Raw genomic sequence first — 25,736 nt, 5'->3', positions numbered from 1 at the left:
GACTAGGCTCATTGGAGAGATCTAACTAGCCCGGGCGAGACAATTTATAGGCTAAGCTTCACGTCCGACCGTGTCGTCGCACACCCAGTCTGCCCGTGCTTAGACGCTTGATCGTATTTCTGGATGTATGCTTGTGTTCACTAACTGAATCATCAATCTCCTCTTTCGGAGGCTAATTTAGCTGAGGCCTTTTAAATGCTCTGACAAGCTTCGTGTCATTTATCAAACTCGAAGCCCTGTTGGTTCTCTCTGCTAGCCTTGATTACATATCATGTCTGTGTGCAAACCAGCCTGTTCCACAAACAAAAGCAGCCAATTCAGCAGCAAGATCTCCACATCAAAACATGCACTGTCGGGATGTCCGAATGAATGAAAGCAGTCAGGAAATGGACACACTGTGTGCTGCAATTTGTGTGCTTTATTACAAAAATCTGTACAAAATGTCTTCCCAGTTTTAGAATGTGTTACTGTCATTTCATATCATTACAATTTAAAACCATGATAATAACCTGTCGGACAATAGCTAAACATTGAATATACTGTAGTAGTAAGGTCTGTGTTGTCCGTATGTTAACACCGTTTCACACGTCGCCAGATATTATTTAGGATAATGTCTTTACATTCTTTTTTTTCCCATACACTTTGCAACTCAGACTCATATAAACACCAGGCCTGCTTTAAAACAAACAGCTCTCACAAGATATTCAGCAAGAACCACAGAAAAAAAAAAAAAAGAAAAAAAAAACTGTACACGGGACAGCATAGAGCACTACAAAAACATTTTGCCGCTTAGAGTTTCTCCATTGAGACTGAGGTTTTCGAGAAAGGAATAGGCTTAATACAAAAGACTCCCCTTCAAACGTTCGCTGTCGTAAGGGTTCTCTCTACAAACTTACAAAATAACATCTCAAAATAACTCAGGTTGACAGCATCAACTGAAAGGCAAGTACTATACATTTTCAATGATTAAATCCACTCTGGCCTGTCCTGCTCGATACATCAAAGTCTATTCACTACGAGTTTGACTTGTATTTTGGTCGGCGTTACTGCAGGATACTTCAGAAGTTGTGATAGCGATACGCCTCGGCCCAAATTTTCTCATGGAACTAAGGCCTGATAACAGACGTGAAGTTATGCATAACGGATATTTTACAAAGCAACAGCTGCAGATCCTCGCTAGGCAATGCGTTCGGAAAAGATACCGTGTTCTCTTGCTGAATTCATATTGATTTTTTTTTTTTTTTTAAGAACCTATGAGTCATAGAAACATCTGATAGAACAGAAACATTGATCTTTTGAGCATCACTGCTATATGGCTAGCAGGATGGCACTGTCCTCATTTATAACCATGGGGAGAGCACTTCAAATGTCTCTTAGAAACAATTGGTATTCCTTGACCAGCTCGCATGGCGCAGCGGTCCACCGTCCATTATTCTCTTGGGCCTGAAGATCGCTCTTTGGGCGCTTGCAACCACATCCCAAGTCCAGACTTGGCATCTAACTGTAATTTAAATAGAAGTGCTTCCGAATCGAATCTCCACAGTCTATTCGTTATCAAAACTGCTGCTCTCTGCAGATAAATCTCCCCCCTTCGCATTGAATGTTCCTTTTTTTTTGCTCTCCTCCTCTGTCAAGCATCAATGAGTCAGTGGTATTCTCTTGAGCATTGTTCATTTCCATTATTCCCTTGATTGAGCAGACCTTGGCAGTAATTTTAATCCCGGCTAGGAGGAGAATATATTGCTGCTGTCGCCGTGACCATACAGGTCGGCTAGCTTCCGGAAGCGAGGTCCCCAGTCGCTCAGATAGTCATAGTTCTGCTCCGAGTCTGTGCTAAGGGAGTCCAGAGAACTGAGGGAATCAGCCACAGAGCCGCTGCCCTCGAAAGCATACGTCTGCAGGGAGTCATAGGGAGGTGCTGAAGGATCGACGTCAGCGTCCTTCAGGCGGTCCCAAATAAACTCCCGGAAGATCCCGTTGTCGGGAGTGATTTTGTAAGGGGGAGGGCGGGAGCAGTAAAGGGTGGGCACTTCCGGGGTGACATCTCGGCGGGCTTTGCTGTCCCTCACTATGTTGAGGTTTCGCAGTGCCACCATGTCAAATGCCTCTGTGTCTTCCTCACCTCCACCTTCATCGTCATAGCGCACAATGTTCTCCCGCACATCCCGGTCTTCATCCAGGATCAGAGGTTCCTTCTTCCGCCTCCTCATTGTCACAATCAGCAACACCAGAACTGGAAACCCAAGACAGAAAAATCATATGGTGTTAGTACAAGCAAACCAGAAACAGAACAGAAACCAGATTTGTAAAAAATTTATAAATAATAACAAATTAATTTTTTATTTATTCAGCAAGGAAACATTAAATTTGTCAAGTGACAGTAAAGACATTCATAATGTTACAAAATATTTGCTGTTTTTTTTTACTTTCTATTAATCATGGTTTCCCCCAAAAATATTAAGCGGAACAACATTCAACATTGATAATAATAAGAAAATGTTTCTTGAGCAGCAAATTAGCATATCAGAATGCTGAAGAATCATGTGACACAGAAGACTGGAGTAATGATGCTGAAAATTCAGATTTGCCATGAAGGAATAAATTACATTTTAAAATAGAACACAGTTAATTTAAATTGGAATAATATTTCACAATATTACTGTTTTTTTACTGTATTTTTGACCAAATAAATGCAGCCTTTGTGAGCATAAGAGGAAAAGAATGATTACAGACAGCAAACTTTTGAATAGTAATGTACACTATTTGCATACTGTCAAGAAATATACAACATTATTAAAAGCATATAGTAATAATAATATAATGTATACTATTTTGTGTGTAGATGTATGTACAGCATGTATATGTATGTGTTTGTGTAAATATACATATGATATTAAATGTTGTATAACATACTATTAGGTAATATCATAACTTGCATGTTGTTTACTGACTAGTATACTTGCATATAGTTTAATAACTTATGCATATAGCCTACATTAATAGTTTGTTATTATTATTAATTATTGTATTCATTTCTATAGTTTAAAACCTTAAATACTACAGTATATCACAAGAGTAACTTGTTTGCATTTAATTCATTTCATTACATTTATTTATTTTCCTTTTTAATAATATAGACATTAAGAGTGGAGTCTTTAGAGAAGATGGGTTCGAACAAGTCACAAGCTGTTCAAATTCATCGATTTGAAAAAATTAAATAAAAAATCAAGGCCACTTCTCTGACATCTTAAGTATATTTATTCATAGTTCTGTTTCCACCAGACTTCTGGGGCACAAATAGCTGCACAGTGTTGTTTACACTTTGTGCAAATAGTCATTACGATTAAACTATTTGCTAACAATGTGAACAAGAAACCCCTTTTATATGAGAGTAGTGTTTAATAAATTGCTTCATTACAGATTCATGTCCACAGTAAACAACAATTCCATGAAAAATCAAGCACCAAGTTAGATTTAGATGCACCCAAGCTTTTTTTTTAAAAAAGAAGGAAGAAGAAGAAGAAGAAGAAGAAGAAGAAGAAAACACACATTATGTTTTCATGTTTTATGGGGACTTTCCATAGACACAATGATTTTTATACTGTACAAACTGTATATTCGATGCCCTTACACTAACCCTACCCATCACACAAAACTTTATGCATTTTTAGATTTTCAAATAGCATCACTTAGTATGCTTTATAAGCCGTTTTCAGCATAGGGACCAAAAATGTCCCCACAAGGACCATTATTTTGGATACTGCCATCTTCGTGGGGACATTTTGCCCCCATAATACAGGGTTTTCAAAGACACAAACACCTTCAAATCTCAAGCAGTCCATTTACCTTCGGTGCAAGATAAGCAAAGACATAAGAGGTGTAGAATCAGATCAGAATCTCGACCGTAACTGTATCTCAAAAATATGACACCGGACCAAAATATTACTCTCTCATTGTTTTACACCCTATAGAACAATTCTGCCTCAAGGCCTGACACTTTGAGATACAACATGAAAGATAAACTGAATTATCTCTGCAGTTCAATTAGGGCAGATCTGGTACATTAGTTTTATCAATAAGTTCATCAGACTGGGCTGTAGTGATTTTAATAATGCTGCTGACAAATCCTGAGCAGGAGGCGTTTCATCATTGGAGGTGCTCCTGGGAGCAGGAGGAATCAAAGGAGTTACAGTCGGATTCAGTCTCATCCTGCATGTTTGTTTACAGTGGTTATTAACTGTACGGGCCCTTATCCGGGCACAAAAACACATGCCAGCACTTTTGTCTTCTCACTCTTAGCTCTGTCATGTGTGAATATAAGCAAACAGACAGAGATAAACACATAGATGCACGAAGAGCAAGATTTAGGGCAGGATGTGTTGCTGTAAATATGAGGCTTTAACGGCCACTTGCTTCCTTCCCGCTCCAACACAAGCTGCTTATTCGGGAAAGGCCAGCATTAAATCCTTTTAATGAGTGCAGCATATGCCTACTGTATGTGTAAAATAAGACTGGATTATATGTCAGTCAGAAAATATCACCCTGCCCTGAAAGCACAGACCCCGTATACAGCACATCAAAACTATCAACGAATGGCAAGGTTGCACCGTCGCACAAAAGACGTGTCTCTGTGATTCAAACCGGGGATCAAATAATCCACGGAAAAATATGGCGTGAAAGAGACGGAGAATTTCTGTCATTTTAAAAAGAGAAAAGGGGAAGCGAATTGCAGGAAATAACTAACATAACAAGACACATGCACAAAAAAGTAAAATAAATCCATTTTTGTGGCGTGTGGAATGCAAAAACCAATCCTCCGTGTTGCCGCTCTCAGACCCATGAATGCGAGGGATCTTACAGTATAGCCACAACACAGTCCTCCCACGGGAGTCTATCTCTCTCTCTCTCTCGCTCAATGTAGATAGCGCATTTGTGTATTTGGCTGCCGTTACTAAGCTCGAGGGGGAGGGAAGGGAGCAGATAAAGTAGGGAGAGAGAAAGAGGAGGTGTAAGTGGGAGCAGGCTGAAGTGAGAGAGAGAAAGATAGAGTGGAGGGAAAAGGGAGGCAAACGTCTAATGATCCATCCTTCAGGCCTGCCACAGCAAGTGTGAAATATGGTGCCAAAGTCTCATACTTCATCCTCAGGCCTAGTGTCGTTTTGCAGGGGCAGACAAGCTGGGCGAGTGGGCTGGCGAGGCAGCGGCTGCACGAGTGCAGTCATAATCACAGTACACACACACTCCAATACAAAAGCAAAGCATATATCAGCCTTAAATTCAAGAGCAACGGTCTTACAACCATTTATGGTGCCAACAAAGGAAATGCAATATAAAACTGAAGATAAAGGAATAGAAAAATAAAAAATTGGTCGTAATTTACTCAACCTAATTTCTTTTTGAAAATCTGTATTTTTTTCTTCTTCTGTGGAACACAAAAGGAGATTATATGAAAAATATCCAAGCTGCCTTATAATAAAAGTGAATGGTGACCATGGCTCCAAGGCAAGATTTTCAAGAAATAAAAAAAAGAATTTCAGTCTTTTCCTCACACAAAGCTAGCAGAAAAAGGCCTTGTATAGAGAAACGAGCCATTTGAAATACTTTTATGGTGATTTTTTTTGTCCTTTTCGGAGCTTGAAAGATCCCTTAACTTTTGTGAAATGCTAAATATAGACAATTCAATAGAGTATAACAGTAGCAAAGGAGACAAACTGAAGACCTAGAGTTTGTACCAAAATTATACATATAGAGAAAATTATGTATGATATTTTTACATATCTGGAAATCTTTTCTTACTTTCTTATTTAATGTGATCATTGGTTTCAGTAAAAAGCAAAAAGGTTGCTTTGGATATGATTTCCAGGGTGTACTATAGAATATGTAATGCAATTACATATGTATGTGCAATAATTTACACTTTTTGGGTGAACTACAGTATCTATACATAATGTATATATGCATATCCTACATGTATATCCTATATCAATGCAGTTGTTTTTTTAATATTTTCTAGGACAAAAGCAAATGATTGTATTTCTACATGAAAACAGTTTATTTCTCTATTAAACTCAAAGCAACTCGATTTAAAACAGAAACTTCTATTTTGCTAAAATCAAATTTTGTGTGAAGCATTGTTTTATTAGAGACAATGTGAACCTGTTGTTTAACAACCCAATATTAAAAGAGTTCTTTAAAAGACATACAATGTAAGAAAAAAACTGTAGAAAATGTTTACTTTACCGCCTAAGGCGTACAACAGCTTGTTACTGGGTTAGTACCCTTAAAGAGATAACTGTAGTAATATGTACCCTCCTGGCATTATATATGAAGCGTTTAGGTGAAAATAAGGTACTAAGATCTCTTTGAAAGTCTCTTTAAGGGTTCTGCGCTGAAACACGCTGTTGTATCCTTAAATCCAGTAAAAAATAAAATAAATAAAAAAAACATTCTGAGAGTGCAGGGTTTGTATTTTTTAAGCCATTGTTATGAAAAGTTATATAGATCTAAATAATGCAGTCTTAAAACTTAATTGTTACAGACTGTGCCCACTTTAAGGCTTGATTTACCCTCTCTGCAGTTTTGACACAAGATGGATGTTCAACGGGAGCAGCAGATCAATTTAACATTATCCTCAATTTGCAGTAATTGGATTGAGAAAACAATCCGTCATCCAGAATCAATTAAACAACAAGTGGGATATTTTGTGGGGGTCTCGTTCTCATCGACCTCTTAAAAATGAGGCAGCGACTACTAGATTATGCACTGCCCTTCATTCTCTCTTTCACTCCCTCCCTCTCTTTCTCTCGGTCTCATGCGTTCCCTTCACATATCTCAACCACTGCCAATAGCCCAGGGCAGTGAAGACTAATCAAGATATACTGGCGATATGCGGATCTATCTGGCTGTTGACATTTATGCCGCTGCCCAACACAAGGTGTTTGTGCTTTATGACACCTGTCTGTCCCTGCGTTTTCACAGCAGTGACATTATCTGCAAAATAAAATATGATTTATTCTGGCTGATGAAAGAGCACAGTGCATCGCCTTAAGGGCCCTCATAAGTATTACTGACTACCGTCCACTTGCACCGTCAGAGGCCATAGTGAAGCGCGCCTGGAAGACAAGATGCCCTGCAATCAGTCGAGCAGAAATTGAAAAGGTGATGTCAGTGTTGCGAGTGTGACCTGTGGACATGAATGTATCAGAGCGCCTCGGGCTTACCTGACCTCTCTGTATTCCTCCACCTAAGACTGGAATAATGAGCACATTAAGGTTTCCCTCAGAACAACTAGAACGACACAGCGGCTGTCATGATGTGATATGCGCTACAGAAATCCTTTAGATTACTTTATGCAAACACTGATAAATAGCAATGTGTTTACAGATCCCTTCTTTTGACATTTTTTGCACCATTATCAATGCTTGGGCTTGATAGTGTGAGTAGGAGTAATAGAGAGTTCACCTGAAAATATGTCATCATTAACTCGCCCCATGTCGTTCTAAACCTGCATGAGTTTCTTTCTTCTGTGGAATACTAAAGGGATTATTATTTATAGCACAACATCCAAGATGCTCTTTACCATTCAATGGAAGTGAATGGTGACCAACTGTCAAGGTATGACATTCAATCAATTTTTCCTCACACAAAGCTATCATATGGCTTCATCATCTACTTTCATTAAAATATGGCTCGAAAAGTGGGTTTTCGCAGTGATGTGACCCATTTTGTGTTCCCCAAAGAACCTTTCAGCAAACAATTCTTAAAATACCCATTTTTTTCTTAGTGAGAAGTACATTTTAATAACAAAGAACCTTAATTCCACTATATATATAAAACAAAAAACGTTTTGTGGAATGGTTCTAAAGGTTCTCTAACTATAGATGCCAATAAAAAATCTTTATTTTTAAGAATGTATATCAAAAAGAACAGCGTGAACATTCTTTAAAACATCTAATTTTGTGTTCAACGAAAGCACAAAAGAGTCATGCAGGGGTGAAATAACAATATTTTCATTTCTGGGTGAAAAAAAAATCCTTTAATGGAGAAACTCTTTTGTACTGTATGTTGTTAGATAAAAAAAGACAAAAGACTCAAAGTTGACATGTCCTTGTGTATCATTCATTGCCTGGCATGGTTTAGTTGTGCGCTGCTTTGAAAACTAAAGCAGCAGCAGCCAAAAAGCTTGTTGATTCATTACTCTGAATAAGATAAAAGCAGGAAAGAAGATTATTTTCCCTCTGCAGCTCTCCTACTCTGAAGGCATCCTCCTCCGTCTCCTCCTCCCCTCAACCATGAGTGAGCAGTCTTGAGCCCCTTAGGGGCCGGACTCTCTTTGCCAAAAATAACTGCATTGCTCTGATCAGGCAGAGCAGTGGTCTAATCCAACTTGTGTAGTTTGGGAGGAGATGGGGTAGAGGGGTGGCGGCACTGGAGATCCCTACATTCACACGAGACGGCAAACCACAAGAATGCCAATATAACATCATTTACAGTTGTTTGCTGAGCTCACATTCGGATGATAAATACTTAAGAACAGCGATCAATCAAAACAGTGATGGAGTCTGCTACTGTGTGCCACAAGCTGTGCTGTTTGGTGAAGATGGGATTACTCACAGGTTCCTGTTGAACCTGAGGATGGACAACAACGAGAAGCAAAACATGTCTCATGGTTTCCACAGTAATATTAAGCACAACCGTTTTCAACTTTGATAATAATTAGAAATGTTTCTTGAGCAGCAGTTCAGCATGTTAGAATGATTTCTGAAAGATCATGTGGCACTGAAGACTGGAGTAATGATGCTGAAAACTCAGCTTTGCCATCACAAGAATAAATTGCATTTTCATATATATTAATATTAAATTTTGTTCAAATAAATGCAGCTTTAGTGAGCATAAGAGTCTTCTTTCAAAAACATTTGAAGGGGAGTTTATTGTTTACTTTTCTGTTTATTATGTTGTTTTCCATGTTTTAAGCATAAACCTCAATACCTTTAGTTAGATTTGTACTGAAAATAAGAGGAAAAAAAGGAATTTGAATCTGAAATCAAATTTTGCTTCATCATGATCTTATGTATGGTGCTCCAAGTCATGTGTGAGAACAGCAGAGAGTTCTTAGGGAATGTGAAATTGAAACATATTGCACTCAGCTTCACTGCAACATATTATTTCAGATCTACTGTTTAGTTGTAACGTATTTATTCAGATAGAAATGAACTAGTTCATACTTAGATGTAATGGCACAGAAGAGGCGGAAAGAGTTTCCATTGTTACGTATTCATAATCTGTGCACTCAGGGGGGAAAAAGAGAGTAATCAAAAAATGGAAATTACTGAGGTTTGGATCAAAATGTACACACACAAATTCTTGTCTTGTCACAATAACAGGACTCAGACAGAGACAACATTTGTCAGCAAATAGAGTTGTGGCTGTGTCCATAGACAGATCTCCACATCGCCATCACAGCCAGAGAGACAACCTATCAATGGTATAATCAAGAAATCAATCAAACCATCAAGACTGCATTCACTGCCTCTGTGCAGTCTTCAGGTCGACAAATCAACACAAAGGCACGCCAGTCAACCAATCAGACCAAGTGAATGGTACATATGGGGTATAGGTCACTCATCAAACAATCAGCTAATAAGGCTCCAAATAATAAGTAATCATCCAGACCTGCAGCCTCCCTGTAAGAAGGTAAACAAGTCAATTGTGGCCAAGCAGACCTCTCAGCGCATGCCGAGTCCCAACTGTTAGAGCAGTCGTGCCAGCACTTCTTAAGTAACGACAGCCCAAATGTGTGCTAAATGTCAGTACGGGGGAGGTGGAAATGCAGGGAATGCTCTTAAAAAATAATTTGAAAAACAATAACAAAAATTGGGAAAATATCCTTTGATTGGAAGCTGCATTCACAAAGCTCTCTGGCATTTTTAAATGCGGATACCTTAACATTAGTTTTCTCTTAAAGACAACATGAAATCAAAATATTTTGAATCAAATGTTATTCATAAAAAAAAAAAAAAAATAAAAAAAAATACAATATACACTACTGTTCAAATGTTTGGGGTAGGTACAATTTTATAAATGTTAATTGAAAGAGCTCTCTTAGGGCGTTTTTCCACTGGGTTCATTTGCTGCGGTTCGAACCCGAGTGCGCTAGTTCCCGGCGCCCCCCGCAGCGTTGGTCTGGTTTCACACTCAATTAGTTGTATCGAACCCAGGTGCGTTTGCAGTGATCTTACGCACACAGAACGCACACAGAAAACGCATGGAGAATACAACTCGTGTGAGGAAACAATGATATTCGACAGTGATACGCATGGGCGGGATACTATACTTCCTGAACAAGCGCGCACCCGAGTCCGTGTTGCTTGCACATTAACGCGAACCGCACCACGGTTCGGGAGCAACCGAGCTCAGACCACCTCCTCCAGGTAGTCTCGGGTTCGGTACTCTAGTGCGCACCCGGGTCCGATGACAGCGTTCACATTAGCGATTTTTCATGCGAACCGTGCCCCGGTCCGCACTAAACTGCCAGTGTGAAAGCACCCTAATACTCACAAGTAAAACAATTTATATTGTGCATATATTTATTTTTAAATGTCATTTATTTCTGTGATGGCAAAGCTGTTACTCCAGTCTTCAGTGTCACACAATCCTTCAGAAATCATTCTAATATACAGCATTTATTTGAAATAAAAATAGTTTGTAACAATGTAAATGTCTTTACTGTCACTTTTGATTCATTTAAAGGGATAGTTCACTTTGAAATTAAATTTTGGTATGTTTTAGCTTACCTCAAGGGCATCCAAGATGTAGGTGTCTTTTTTTCCGCAGTAGTTTCAATTTTGATATTTTTAGGTCAAACCGTTCTTGTCTGTCAGTCATATAATACAGGTCTATGGTCACTGTCTCAAAGAGCATGCACAGAGTCCAAATTAAAACAATTCCCCATCGTCCAAATTAAACAATTCCCCATCGTAAGTACACATTGATGGCCTAAGACACGAAACGAGCGGTTTGAAGTCGACAATAGAAGTCGCCTTGGCTACTGCAGTTCATTGGAACGAAACCGTAGCCAAGGCGACATCTAGTGTATATATCTATACCCGCCCACGCTCTCAGATCACTTGGACGTGGCTGTGTACAAGAGGTAAAAACGATATAAATACTGTTCGTTTTCTCACACAAACCGCTCGTTTCGTGTCTCAGGCCATCAATGTGTACTTACGATGGGGAATTATTTAATTTGGACGATGGGGAATTGTTTTAATTTGGACTCTGTGCATGCTCTTTGAGACAGTGACCATCGACCTGCATTATATGACTGACAGACAAGAATGGTTTGACCTAAAAATATCAAAATTGAAACTACTGCGGAAAAAAAGACACCCACATCTTGGATGCCCTTGAGGTAAGCTAAAACATATAAAAATGTAATTTCAAAGTGAACTATCCCTTTAATGTATCCTTGCTGAACAATAAAAATAAAAAAAAAGATTAAAAAAAAGAAACTTACACCAAACATTTGAACAGTAGTGTATTTTAAAAATGTAACTTTCTCAGACTCTGAAACCTTTTCTTCAAATTTCCAGCAAACTATTTTGTTCATAATAAGCCATTTGTGTGTTGATTTGATCATCTCAAACAGCCGGACACAAAAACACTGGTTAAATCATTGGCGGGAGTTTGAGGCGGGTCTATATGTTATTCAAGAAAGGGAAATGATCGTCAAGAAACAAAGAAAAGCAGCACTTTGTCAAAGTCAGTTTGTTTCATTAAACAGGCTTATTTAACCATTGCTTTATGTGCTCAGGAGGTATAAATGTATTTCCTACCAAGCAGGGTGATGATGCAGGCCAGGATGGCGATGAGAGCTCCGGTGCTGAGTCCAGCTGACAGCATGAAGGCCTCTGTGCCACATGACTGGGGCGTCCCATCAGGGTCACAGTCACACACTCTAATAGACAGCGTGTTAGTGCTGCTGAGGGCAGGGGACCCGCTGTCCACTATCAACACTGGCAGCCGATACATAGCCTGTTCCCTCCTCTGAAAACCACTCCGCTTAGTTAGAACAGAAGCGGTATTGTCTGGAGAGAGAAAGAGAGAGAAAGAGACATGATATCAGGTGAAAAGTGAAAAAATGACTCCTATGAATAGATAAAACGAAACCTTTTCTGTCTTAGGAATAAGAGCTGAGATTCAAGGATTCGCTATAAACTGTCTAAATGAAATGACGCACCTTTATTGTCTCGGAGGGTGAAGTTCATGTTCCCAGCTGTCTCTGCAGTGAGGGAGAAGAAGAAGCGATGCCCGCTGGGTGGTTCATCTTTATCCACTGCACTTACTGTTTCAATGACCTAAGACAGTGTTGAAGAAGGAGTAAAGAACAGGAAGATGAATACCGCTGCTATTGCCTCACTACAGACAAAATCGTCCACAGCTCTCTCGCTCAAAACACTGCATTGTCACAATAACAATGAATGTTTCAGATTACAGATAAACCTGAATATTTCATGAATGGACTTATTTAATTGATGAGTAGATTAATTAGTAAAAAAAAAATGTAATTAAAATATTTCCTCAGTAAGGCACCATAAGGAAGATCATTTCAGATATTACATTTTTGTGGCAAGTTGAAGCCCTGAATAAGTCAATTAATTATGTAATGAATTAAGTCAATTTTGTTTGCATATAACTGAAAAAACACTGTACAAAGTGGATACAATGTGGCTTCTTCAAGCAGTCATATCTAACTGGCCTGACCATTATTGTATTTGTTGATGTAACCTAACGTAATCAAACTGAATCCGTCAAATTATCTAATATTTTTTCGCTTAATAAAAAGTTGATTTAGATGCCACTCTATGAATATTTTAGGTTCAATTGCGATACTATTTTTAACAGTATAAACCTATCACTCAGCATCTCTCGCCATGAGAGCCACATATTAAGACAATTAACAGTTAATCTTTTAAATATTAATATTTACAGAACTTTACAGAATTAATGGTAACACTTTACAATAAGGTTTCATTAGTTAACATTAGTTAACAAAGATTAGCAAATACTGTAACTCATACAATACAAATACTGTATTGCTCATGTTAGTTAATAAATTAACTAATGTTAACAAATGAAACCTTATTGTAAAGTGTTACCGAATTAATTAACAAATATAACATGTTAAATCAGCAGCTCTTTTTCATGTAACACCACACAACAAATTTCAGCCATCAGCTGAATTCAAGGTGGTGAACTTGGAAGAAACAAATACACAATTCACAAGTTTAAATCACACTGAAAACAACATCAGGAGGATAGGCGAAGCCAGTAAGCTATCTGTGAGAGATGGCGCTCATACGGTATCCAGGGATTTAGCAAAGTAGAGGGCCATCCCAGTCTAAATCTGGACCGAAACCCCTCTAAAGCTGGGCAAAGTGCTGCGTTTTAGAGATGAATATCAGGGTGACCCATCAGGTGGTACGGTAAGAAGATTCTCCTGACACACTGTTGTGGCCTAATCTGTGGGCTTTGGCTGGGTTAAATACTGTGCACAGCTCTTCCCTTGTGTCAGGCTGGAGTCAGCACAAACTCAATCTGCTTGAAAAATCTCCTAAAACCTCACACACAGGCCGAATGCAGCGGAGCTGTGGCTAACAGACTCTTCTGTATCTTTTCCCTGTTCGTCCGAGGAATATGACCTTGTGCTAACCTAGAGTTTTCAGCACTTTAATTCTCCACTCATTTATTTTTATTTAACACCCCTTCCCCACATTTACGCTAAGTGAGTATTTGGCAATGGGAACTCTGACGGATTTATCATTTATCTGTAAATATTTTTAAAAACGTTGCACTATTAAAATCCTGCATAAATGACACAAGCAGCACAGGATGTTCCCTCAGCACCAAGCGCTGATTACAGTAAACTGTGACAAATTTAATTTCAGATAGTCCATTAAGGCGAATGCAAAGTGTATTGATAAAATCATTGATGCAACGGGTTCATTCAAAATGAATAAGAACATCTTGCCAAGGCAGAACAGCTTAAACAAAACCTGATTTTGCATTTGACCAAAGAGAAAAGTCAATAATTTTTTTTAAGAATAATACTGCAAAAACACAAAATAGCTCTTGTATAGCCAAGAAGTGCATATACAGTATGAAAATAAAATGGGTGATATAAGCTCCTTTCACAGTGCATGTAAAAATGGCTGGAGGGCAAGGAATCTCCCCTGTGCCACCTGGTTTTAAAGAGGGGTAAAAGTGGTAAGACTGCCCGTGGAGAGTTAGCAGTCACAAGCGCTTTAAAACACCAGTCTGTCAGCCTGCCACTGCAGACCGACCGTGTCTCTGAGGCATAAAGAAACAAGACAGAATATAGACGACCTTAAAGAGATTAAAAAAAATGTAAAAACTCTCACTCCTCATAATCTAATCTGCTAAATCACCTGTAACAAATCATCTGGCTCATTTAGAGACCGAAGCTTCAATTCATATTAAGCTTCTATTAAATTCAAAAAGGCATATTAGGAACAAAAGAGAAACCAAGGGCACAGAGAAAAGAGCTTTGCGCTGGGAAGCGAAGGTGAAGACATACGTTTGGTGCATGTGACCCCATTACAAGCACTTGTTGGATGGGGATCTGGGGACCCTTTTCAACGAGCCATCTGTTTTAGCCTCGAATGCAATGATGGGGAATATTCCCTCTCGTATCACATACATTGGAGATGGGTGATTATGATCACCTTTATCTAGATTTTTCATGCATTTTTTTAATTTTTGAATTTTTTAAAAGCCAAGCTTTCATTGTTAATAGAACTGATTGTCAACAATAGCAAAGATGAAACAAAAATGTGCTAATTAAACAATATTGCTGATGAAAATAAGATATTAACAATGTACTAACAATGTTTAAAAAAAAAAAAAAAAAAAAAGAAAGAAATAAAGATTTAAATAATCCAGTCACCAATAATTCAAACTAACTTCTGGTTTTAAAGAAGGAAAGACTAGAGCCTGGCTTGCATAATTTTTTAATGTCTTGCAGTGAGCGTTTTTTTTTTTTTTTATGACGATGTATCAAGATAAAAACAAATCTGCAAATGAATCTGCATTCTGGTTTGTTACATTGCACTACTGTAGTTTATTTTTAACACAAGAACATCTTACGTCTGAGCGGAATCAAACAATCACAAAACCAGCCTAATCATACAGGACTTCGACTGGTCATTCAGACATCCCTCATTTTGAAATAACGTACTTTTTCCACAGTCTAGCTCTCTGAGTACATAAGAAAAAAGTGAAAGAATTAAATGTGCACTCAAACCTGGTTTCATTTGCTCATGAAACCTGGCAACAGCATTACCATACAACTATATGCAACACTTCATTCTTCCTCCAGGCAATTCTGAATTTAAATTCAAGAGCTCCATACAGTCTCTTTCAGAGGGGCTGGCTTCTTGATGGAGCAGGTGTGAAGCTCTAAATTTACAAATGTGCAGATGAGGTGTACGAAAACAATAAAGTGGAGATACACTCAAAGATAATTTAACAGCAAGCGCAAAAGCTGGCTGAAAAAGAGCCTATTTCGCCACAGACGCAAATAGAAAAACAGAATTTGCGACAATTTTGCAAGGCACTGAAGTGACAAAGAATGTAAAAGTGCCATCACTGTTTCTTGATGATACTGTCCCTCAAGGCAAACATTCTGTCTGATCAAAATTCTTCATCTAACAGCTCCAGAATGCCTCATTGAAAGGCTTTGACTTTCAGATTTGGTCTCCAAAAGCACTCCAGGATGTCTGAGAGCCTCTGTTCTGCAGGTACAGCGTTTTAAGGGCCGTGATAAGGACAGAGTCCTCATGCCAAGAATCACAGGAGAGATCCGTGCAATCAAGACAGCATTTGACTATCACTGCTGCATCGCTCAAGTGCTCCCATGGCTGAAGATATGGAAGTGAACATGAATCACAGGGGAAACTAAATCATTATGAAAACACACAGACGCTTTCATCTCTACTCAGAGAAAGAGAGACCGTTCTACTGTTCCTCGGAGAGGCTGGAAAGTAATTTACCCTCTAATATGAGAGAGAGCTCTGAAAGTTAGAAGTGATAGAAGTCTGAGGTGTCCAAAACACATGGAGAGTGTTCTTGGGGGACTTAGGTAATGCGTTTCAAGGCTACGATAGCATTTGTGAAAAGAGCCTACCAGCACCTTTTCATTTAGGCAAAACAAACACAGTTCCCTGTGACTCTGGGACACAAGCAGGCCAGGACTAATTGTTATGGCCCAGACAATCATGCCACTACAGGGGATTGTATCTCATGCTCAGTAAACCCTGTAGCCTTGTTCTGTTCTCTCTTTGTTTTGAGAGCTCTTATGGGAGGGATTATTTTTTCTTAAGAAAAAGAAAAACATCCTTCAGTATTCTTTCACTACTCCCAAAAGAACTGATCAGATCAAGTCAATTTCTGATACACTAATAAAAACAACATCGTAATTAAATGAGTAAGAATTTCAAACAGCTCTTCAAATGCTTGACCATTAACTCTCCTCTAAATATACACCATCTTTCTGAGCTTTAAAAGAAACAATTACAATTACTAAGTGGGGTTTCTATGGAAGCTTGCTTTTTTCGACTATTTATATATAGGAAAGGTGCCTCTAGTTGATTGTCTTGTTTTCACCACTGGTGTTGGTTCTCTGACATTACCCAGTGCTTTTCTAGATCAATGGTGAATCGAGTCACAAAATTTGTCAGCGGCTTTTATCATTCCCATTTGGACAGAACAAAGGGCCAGAATGTTTTCTCCATGCATTTAGTATGTGGCATTCGTAATGCCCTTTATACCACATTTATCTTAGTAATGATGTTCTGACAAACATAGGAATATGAATGTGACAGAGAATGTGTTTGAATCAGGGCATGTTGCTGACTCGAAAAAAGAGGAATCCGTTGGTTTGCTTGTGTTTGTGTTCAGCAATTGCCTGCAGCAGGACCTCACATTTGGCTACTTGACAATGCCACGCTCCCCAACAAACCAATTTCATGCCACAGTCACCTCTGTCTCATTTGCATCAGTGTAAAGCTTTTTCTGCATGAGCGCACAATGTTTTGATCCCCTGATTAGAGTGATCTGCAGCAGAAAGTCACTAGAATCCTGTTGTTATCATTTTGTCCATCTGTGGCTCTCGCTGTTCTTTACTGGCTACTGATCAGCACTAAGGTCCAGATTCTATCTGGTTAATTTATATAAAAAATATAAACTAATGAAAAGCAATTTTTTTGTTTTGTTTCTTTCTTCTGTTGAACACAAAAGAAGATTTTTTTAAAGAATTTTGGTAACCAGACAGTTGACGGAACCCATTGACTTCCATAGTAGGAAAAAAAAATACTACGGATGTCAATAGGTGCCATCAACTGTTTGATTACCAACATTCTTCAAAATATCTTTTTTTGTGTTCAACAGAAAGAAAAATAAACTCCATCAGGTTTGGAACAACATGAGGGTGAGTAAATGATTACAGAATTTTCATTTTTGGGTGAACTATTCCTTTAAGCTGGACATAATCTCTTTTCTCATTTATTAGTTGCTTCCAACAGTAATAGTGCACAATTAATTTGTGTAGTATCAGAGAAGATTATTTTTTTTGTTTAATTGCACTATATTGCAGAGTATTGAAATCACATTTGATATGAAAGCCTTTCTGTTGAAGAATCAAGAGCCACAATTACCTGTCCTGGACCAACGTTTTCACACAGGAAAGTCTCATACTCTATGGCAAAGACTGGTGCATTGTCATTAATGTCCATCACTGTGATCAGAGCCACTCCTTTCCCCACCTGCGACGGATCCACTGAAATCACAGAGAAAAATATGCGTGCATGAACAGGCTAACAGATGAAAAAACATGAGGACACCAACACATTTATTTCAATATGTTTCATTTATTTAAATGGTTTACATTTCTTAATGGGTCGCATTTATTTAAATATGTGCCTTGCCATCTTTCTGGCCATAGTCACCATTAGTTTATTCACTGGGTGCTTTAAATCATCATTATGAAAATACTTCACAAAACAAAAAGTGTTGTAATGAATAGTATAAAAAAACATTAAGTATAACTATGATGTAAATTCATTATGTATCAGTGTATAATAAAGGTAGAGAAGAGATTGTGAGGGGATCCTGAAGCAGTTGTCACACGAGTGTGCTAAGTAGCCATTTAGCTACACTTATGTTGAGATTGACAGGATGAGATGAACATTCTCCTCCTGAACTTTCTTTTAAAGACTCCACTTAAATATTCCCATTGATGTTCTTACAAGCGATTGCAAATGTAGTTCTCCTACTGCGGCTGCCTAAACTTTGTTCACTTGGCCCATTTTATCCAGAGAAACAAACATTTATATTTGAAGCTGAGTTACATTAACAATTTGACCCTTTGTATACAAAGGTACAAAGGAGACAAAGCCGCACTGAGGAGTAAATCTTATCTTAAGACATGATAGTCACTGCGATTTATGCAATACAGCAAACTGAAATAGGGATTAGCTGCTGGGGTTTTTTGTTGCTCACTTCTCCCATGAGTGCTATAAAAAAAGACTCCAGGAAATTTACTGCTGCAATACACGCAATAGAATTTTATGTGAGTTTGAATCAAGCAGAATTTGCAACTGAGCTGTCAAAATATACAGGCCAGTTGCAACATCATCCCATTTATCAGCAATCGGATCCAAAACAGCAGACGTAAAGGGCCTTTTCTGGTACGACTCGGGAACATACATGATTGGTTTGAACGTTAAGCCATGTGCACATTTGAGTCAAGTTTTTGTTCTACTTTTAGCAAATAAGGTGATACTTTCAACCATCAGGCGTGCTGCACTTGGCAATCAACAAATTAACAGACTGCACAAGGGCGTTGGGTTATTTTTGTTGTGTAACTATGAATGTAGATATCCCAAATGGTATTGGCACTTAAGCACAAGCCAATAGCAAACACCTGTTGAGGGCAAACTGCCGCTAGTCAACCAGAACAGACACAGCTGCTAGTATTCTTTGAGCGGGCTGACTGCTGTTTGCTAGTACATACTCACATTCGTTGCATGCTCACAATGCACAACAAAACTAATTAAGAGCATTTCAGTTGTGTGCTAATCGACAAAATCTCCATGCGTTTTTGCAAGCTGTCCTGTATTATGAGATTTCCATAATTTTGGCACCGGTGATGATATTGGGGGGCATCGATGAGGACAAAACGCGGTCATGGTCTTCAGCCAAATGAGTTGATGGAGAGCAAAAATAAATCTATTCTGCAGGTGTGAACACAGCAGCAGTGGGCTGGAAATATGCTGGCTCATTCGGAGTTGATTTCCATTGAAAACACAGTGATTTATTGTACGCAACACACTAGCTTGACTCTTTACGTGGCAAGCAGAATTCAGCCTAACTGTCTAACACAAACGCTGCTCTGGTTTAGGGAAAACGCATATCCCAACAAAACCACGCTAGTAAATATATGACTCATGCCTCCCACTATCTTCAGCCCAAGATATATAGAGCCCATCTGCCTCCGTCCCGTACACACCTGCAGGAAACATGCTGAGTTGCACGCGGGAAGAGAGAAACAGTGTGCGGTTTGAGCTAATTCATTTATTAATTTGACTTTTTAGAGGATGAGGGATCTACCATGAATTAAATCCAGGCAGACTGCCATCGCTGCATACGTATCGTAGCTGGCTTTACAATGCTCTAAACAATAAAACGGGTGATAAGTTACCTCAGCGCCGATGGTACGGACAGTGGCTGTTAAGCACATTGTCGTGGCGGTGACTATAATGTCACAACTGACGCCCCTGGGCACAGGCTCATAATTCGCCATGTTAAGTGCAGTCACATGTAATAGAGCCACACTTTTTTGACCAATGAATTTCCATGATTTTTTCAAGACCTTCTCAGTCATTTGTGATTACTTGATAAGCACTGTTTTGAGAAATAAATGTAGAATAATTCCTGAGCTTATGTCAGGTAACAATGTTGTAAACTAATAGCAAGTATTTATTGATATTAAAAGTGTGGTCAATCCCCATAAGCCAATGATTATTTTCATGTTATGGCAAATAACTAAGTCAGTCAACTAAACTAGCAAAAATCATTACGTCGTTATTCATTACAGTCGTTACAGTGCTATTAAATTACTGTTTTTAAAGATTAACATTGCCATCGTCTAAAGTGAAAAATGGAAATCCTACGCTGTAAAAAGTCATTTTTCAGCTTAAATTATTTTTATTTTATACGCTGATGCACATCCCCCCCAATCCCCCCCCCCACCCAATTTATTTTTTATAAATAGAACATCCAGATCGTTATAAAATTATTTATTCTTTTTTTTCTATATGGCAATAAACATTGCAGAAAAACTAAATATCACAATGTCCCTGGTAATAATTATCAGAATAAACAGTTCTGTAATATAGTCAATTCTCCTAAATGAAGGCTGTTTGCGGTAACTGATGTAGAATATTGCACATTAACATAGATTGTGTGGTCACATTTATAGTAATTTTACAAGAAATTCAAAGAGATTCTTGCATACGAAGCAACTTTGTCCTGAATGTCCCTTTCAAATATGATTGCCATTAGAATCTAAAATATCCATTTTCCAAAATCCAAATTTTTTTAAGGCCATTAACACCTTACCAAACTATAACAAAGGACTTTGAGGCTACCTTTTGGTAGCTAGCAAACCTCTGTCTCATTCTTACAGACAAATAGAAGAGGACATTTCAATCTTCTCTGCCAAAACCCATTTCAGAGACAGTGGGTGCCTCTGACAATGACTGATTGTCTATGAGGGTAAACCAGCAAACTTTGGTTAAGTGTGTCCACATTTATGGATATGGGTTAAAAAATGTAACCACATGATGGATATCATTCCCCTCCATCACTCAAGTCAATATGGTTATGGCTGTCTGTGCGAAGACTGCAGGGGATCTGCGAAAACAGATGCACTTGAGTGAAGGTCATGGTGGGAATCAGCATCAAAAGTTAGGTGGGAGAGGAAGCTGCAGTTCAGCCCATCGGCTACAATCAGGACAAGACTCGATCAAGCTACACGGATTCTGGAGGTGCCAATGGACAGCGGTCAACTCAGTGGCGCAGCATCTGTTCCCATCCTGGCCAGAGCGCACTCGCATAGATTAAACGCTTATGCTATATCTGCTGTGCAGCAAGACAGAGAGGTGCGACATGCACATAGGATATGGTTGGACATATTGATCACTCCAGAGCAGTGCTGCTAACTGTTAGCCGAGGCAGCCTTGGGATAATGACATTCATTGTGAAATTCAAGGCTTTAATTTTATGAAGGATTTCTTCCTAATAGAATTTAGGATTGCAAAAAATAAATAAAAATGCAACTGCTCAACACTCCACAATTCAAACCGAAAGGAAAGTTAATTGGGTATCTTTCAATAAAACGTTTAGAAGAGCTCAGTTATGAAGGACAAATCTAGCAGTAGAAGTTTGATACTACATTGTTAGATAATAAAAAGGAGTACCGTAGCAAATTTATATAAATCAGGCCTCTTTCACAGATCATAATTTTGTGTTTCATTCTTTATTTCAGCCGAGAAAGATAACTACTTTCAATGTAACCACAAATTTACAGAAGACCTTCAAACCATAACATTAGCCATATAAATTAGCTCCATTATTGCACAAACTAATTTGAGGTTACTTACAGCTTTCAGTAGCCAGGATGGTGATGTTATGTACAGCATTGGCTTCTCTGTCTAATGGCTTAGCCGTGCTGATGACTCCTGTTGATGACTCAATGTTGAAAAATCGCTCCAAGTCTGTGTTTCTGTCTATTGAATACCTGGGGAAAAAAGTTTTAATGAATTTCAAGCTTTGACTTTTAAATGAATTCTATAGATATGGATATGCCCTTTAGCCATAGCTACAAGCCCAAGCAGCAATCATTATTTTCACTGGCTCTTAGGCACAGAACTACTTAATTATGAGCGTTTGTATTTTAGTACAAAACAACTAAAGTCCCACAACTCATTTACAGTCAACATTTGCATCAACTCCCACATAAACAAAATATTTTAATTCAACAATGATGACACTAATGACTTGCATATGTGTTGTCTTTGGGTCAGTAAGATTTCATTTTTTATAAATAAATTCATCCCTTTATCCAGCAAGGACATGCTAAATGGATCAAAAGTGACAGCAAAGATATTTGGCAAAATATTTATATTTCAAGTAAATGCTGTTCTATAAACTTTCTAGTTTCTAAGAATCCTGATAAAAGTCAACTTGTTTTGTTTTTTTTACAAAAAAACTAAGCAGCACAAGTGTTTTCTAAATTAATAATAATAATAATAATAATAAATGTTCCTTGAGCAGCAAATCAGCATATTAGAAAGATTTTTGAAGTTTCTGTGACACTGAAGACTGGAGTAATGATGCTGAAAATTCAGCTTTACCATAAAAAAAAAAAAAAAAAAAAATAATAATTTGTCAAATTTAAAAACTATTTTTAAATGTAACAATTTTTCACAATATTACTGTTTAACTGTATGTTATGTTTTATCAAATAAATGCAGCCTTTGTGAGCATAGGCTAATGTTTTTTTTCAAAAACGAAATACAAATTTTATCGACCCCTAACTTTTGAACGGTAGTGAATGTATTTTTTCATAAGCCATTTTGCACAGGTTTGTGTGATCTGATCTCTATCCAGAGAAATATTACACTGCAATGGTTGAATGCAATCCAGCTAAAGACAATCTAGATATTATCTAAATACGAAAATCAGGTCTTATATTTTTATTAAAGCTTTAAGCTTTAATAAAACGCTGTAGTCGTTCTCAAGATTTAATCTTGCCTTCATAAAACCAGTATCACTACGGTGTGAAGTAATTCCAGGCTATGCCTTACCTGATGGGACTATTGGTGGAGTCCGGGTCCAGTGCAGAGACGGTCCCTATGATGGTTCCCACTTTAGCAGCTTCAGAGACAACCATTTTACTGAGCGGAGAGGAGAAGATAGGAGGCTCATCTACATTCTCCACAGTCAGCCTCACCATCGCCGTATCACTGAACGGTCCTTGAGACAAGAACCGTGGGTCTATGTTCCTGTTGGATGCCTCAATTTTCAGAGTGTAGCTTGACTTTGTTTCAAAGTCAAGATGCTGAGGTAAAGAGCACAAAAGGAGGGAGGGAGGGAGAGAGGGGGAAAGTGTTGAAGAGATAGTTTTGTAATTATAAACAAGGACAGAGAATATGTGGTAAGGATCCAGGCAAGTCAAAAACAGAGTTCAGATTTGAAATCTAGCCATGTGATGTGTGTACATATATAATGCATCCAAGAACCTTTGATCCTCTCCTTTTAGCTCTCATATTTCATTTAAGTATTGCTATCGATTGACAGGACAGAAAAGAACAGTGTCAAAGCAGTACATTGATTTTAAGACAGAGATACATGATGCCGAAAATGTCTTGTGGAATACTTTCTCATATAGTCATTTATCACTCCTGTCTGCTGTAATATGCAACGCATTGAAAACTACCTTCCGTGCCTCCTTCATATCACTGACAATACATAACTTCCCTGAGGGTGCAACAAAGCCAAATCCAGGACTTGTGAACGTTTAAATGTAGCTTTAAAATGAGAAGTCAGAGTCAGTTTATTGTCAATTCTATCCTACACAGTTTCCCTGGAAACCACAGTGCAAATATATAAAACACTGTATATACAACATACAGAGTTCGAAACACAAGTTTTCAGACAGATTATCTTTGTATTTATGTTGGCTGTATACTTTTTGAAAAAGTTTTTATTAACTTAAACATATTTAAAATAGAGATATTTGTGAACAATCTAAAATAGAGTGTTATATCCAAAAGAAATTTGTGTCACGTCATTGACCCGTATAAAAATATATACTGTACATTATATGCTAGAAGCAAAACACATTACACTGTGCGGGGTACAGTCGGAATGTAAAGGGGTTTTAGTAAAGGGTGCAAGCAAAATAAATTAAAATCCCCCCAAAATTCAAGATATGGCTGCAAAAAACAATTCCCCTGTTTGAGTTTTTATTTCTATAACATATGGTACACAAGCAAGGGGGGGATGGGTGGGCATAAGGTGGGTCAAAGAAGTTGAGGAGCATGATCGCCTTTGGGAAGAAACTGTTCTCGAGTACAGTGGTTCAGGAGTGTATGCTCCCGAGGCTTTTCCCAGAATGAAGAAGGGCAAAAAAGCTGAAGGCCAAAGTATTGTCCTTCATGCTGTTACTGACTTTCTTTAGACACTGCTTGGGGGAAGTAACATGCTGAGCAGCCTGCACTGTAGGGACTTCCAGCGAGAGGAAGAGCAGTTTCCAAACACTGTTGATTTCCTGAAGTCAACAATTATCTCTTTTGTCTTGTTGACATTAAGAGATGGTTGTTGACTCCTCAACATTTTTCTAGGTCTTTCATCTCCTCTCTGCATGATATCTCATCATTGTTATTGATGAGCCCAAGCACTGCGATGTCATCTCTAAAGTTGATGATATGGTTGCCGGGGTGCCTGGCAACCAAGCTTAGAGTCAACAGCGAGAACAATAGAGGGCTGAGGACATGGCCCTGGGGGACACCAGTAGCCAGGGTGACAATTTGTGAGGTCTGGTCATGGATCCTTACTGCCTGCGGTCTGTTTTTCAGGAAATCTAAATTGCGATGCTTAGTTTTAAAGCAAAATGCCTGCTATGCAGTATCTTTTAAAGAAAAATGTTGAAAAAGAAATAAAACAAAAGTAAAAAAACAACAACAACAATGAATTCTATCATGAGTGTTATTCATAATGGATAGTTTTGCCCATAAGCAAAATGTCAGAAGTCAAGTGTAGGTGGGTTGGAGGTCTTGATAAGGGTCATGACCAGCTGCTAACAGCATTTCATTATTATGGATGTGAGAGCAAAAGGATGCTAACCATTAGGGCATGCTACCGTAGAGTTCTTCAGCGCTCCTACTCTGCAGACATGCACAGAGTAAATTACTTTGTCAGGAATTCAAAGGGGTCTTATATTGGAAATGAAAGCAGTAGTTGTTAGTGTCTGCACATTTTCTCATCGCACTCCCTTCACAGGCATAAAAATGTATTGCCTTCCCTTATTTGCCATCATAGCAATGGGGCTGAAAGTACATATAAGGTTTGGGCTGTCTATGGCCTACCTTCTGCAGAGTTATGACTCCTTCTTGGGTATCATTGTCTGGTGCGACCCTGAACACCCCAAGGCCGTCGCCCTCTATAATTCTGTAGTCCATCTCAGCGCTTGGTCCGATGTCAGAATCCAAGGCTTTTATCTTGGCCACCACTGACGCCACAGGCAGGGATTCAGGCACAGCAAACTGATAGGATTCTGCAAAAGAGACCCGGCAAACACACACACCCACACACAGAGGTTATTGATGATGCTATTTCTCTTTTTTCCTTCCTTATCACCCAGCTGTTAGGGCCGGTCTGAGCTAATAATGTATCCCTCTGCTCCGTAGCAGGTAAGCCACTCTATAGATATAGCAAGCACGAGGATAGTCTGAGCTCTACACTTTCCCGGACACATAATGATGGTGGTGAACATATTCTCTTAACTCAGGTGATATTTATATTTATATTATTCATACTACTCAAAATACTGTAAATATGTTCATAATCTGTAACATGCACTAGACTCCCACTGT

The 25,736-nt window shown here is 38.4% G+C and overlaps 1 protein-coding gene across 3 annotated transcripts in view; it reads right to left on the bottom strand.

Annotated features, from left to right (window-relative positions):
* Positions 1 to 397: 397 nt before the first annotated feature.
* Positions 398 to 25,736, bottom strand: part of cdh7a (cadherin 7a) — a 58,380-nt gene continuing 33,041 nt past the window's right edge. For all 3 annotated transcript variants that reach the window (XM_082172240.1, XM_082172242.1, XM_082172241.1), the window contains exons 6-12: positions 25,230 to 25,417; positions 22,947 to 23,200; positions 21,741 to 21,877; positions 17,733 to 17,854; positions 12,239 to 12,356; positions 11,835 to 12,086; positions 398 to 2,233 (exon numbers count right to left, since the gene is read on the bottom strand). In XM_082172240.1, coding sequence (XP_082028366.1) covers positions 1,725 to 2,233; positions 11,835 to 12,086; positions 12,239 to 12,356; positions 17,733 to 17,854; positions 21,741 to 21,877; positions 22,947 to 23,200; positions 25,230 to 25,417 — 1,580 coding nt within the window. In that variant the 3' untranslated portion in view covers positions 398 to 1,724. The remainder of the gene's footprint in view (positions 2,234 to 11,834; positions 12,087 to 12,238; positions 12,357 to 17,732; positions 17,855 to 21,740; positions 21,878 to 22,946; positions 23,201 to 25,229; positions 25,418 to 25,736) is intronic.

The sequence above is a fragment of the Leuciscus leuciscus genome (assembly GCF_965113295.1).
Source record: "Leuciscus leuciscus genome assembly, chromosome: 6".
Taxonomy (NCBI): Eukaryota; Metazoa; Chordata; class Actinopteri; order Cypriniformes; family Leuciscidae; genus Leuciscus; species Leuciscus leuciscus.
This window is presented reverse-complemented; position numbering and strand designations above follow the sequence as displayed.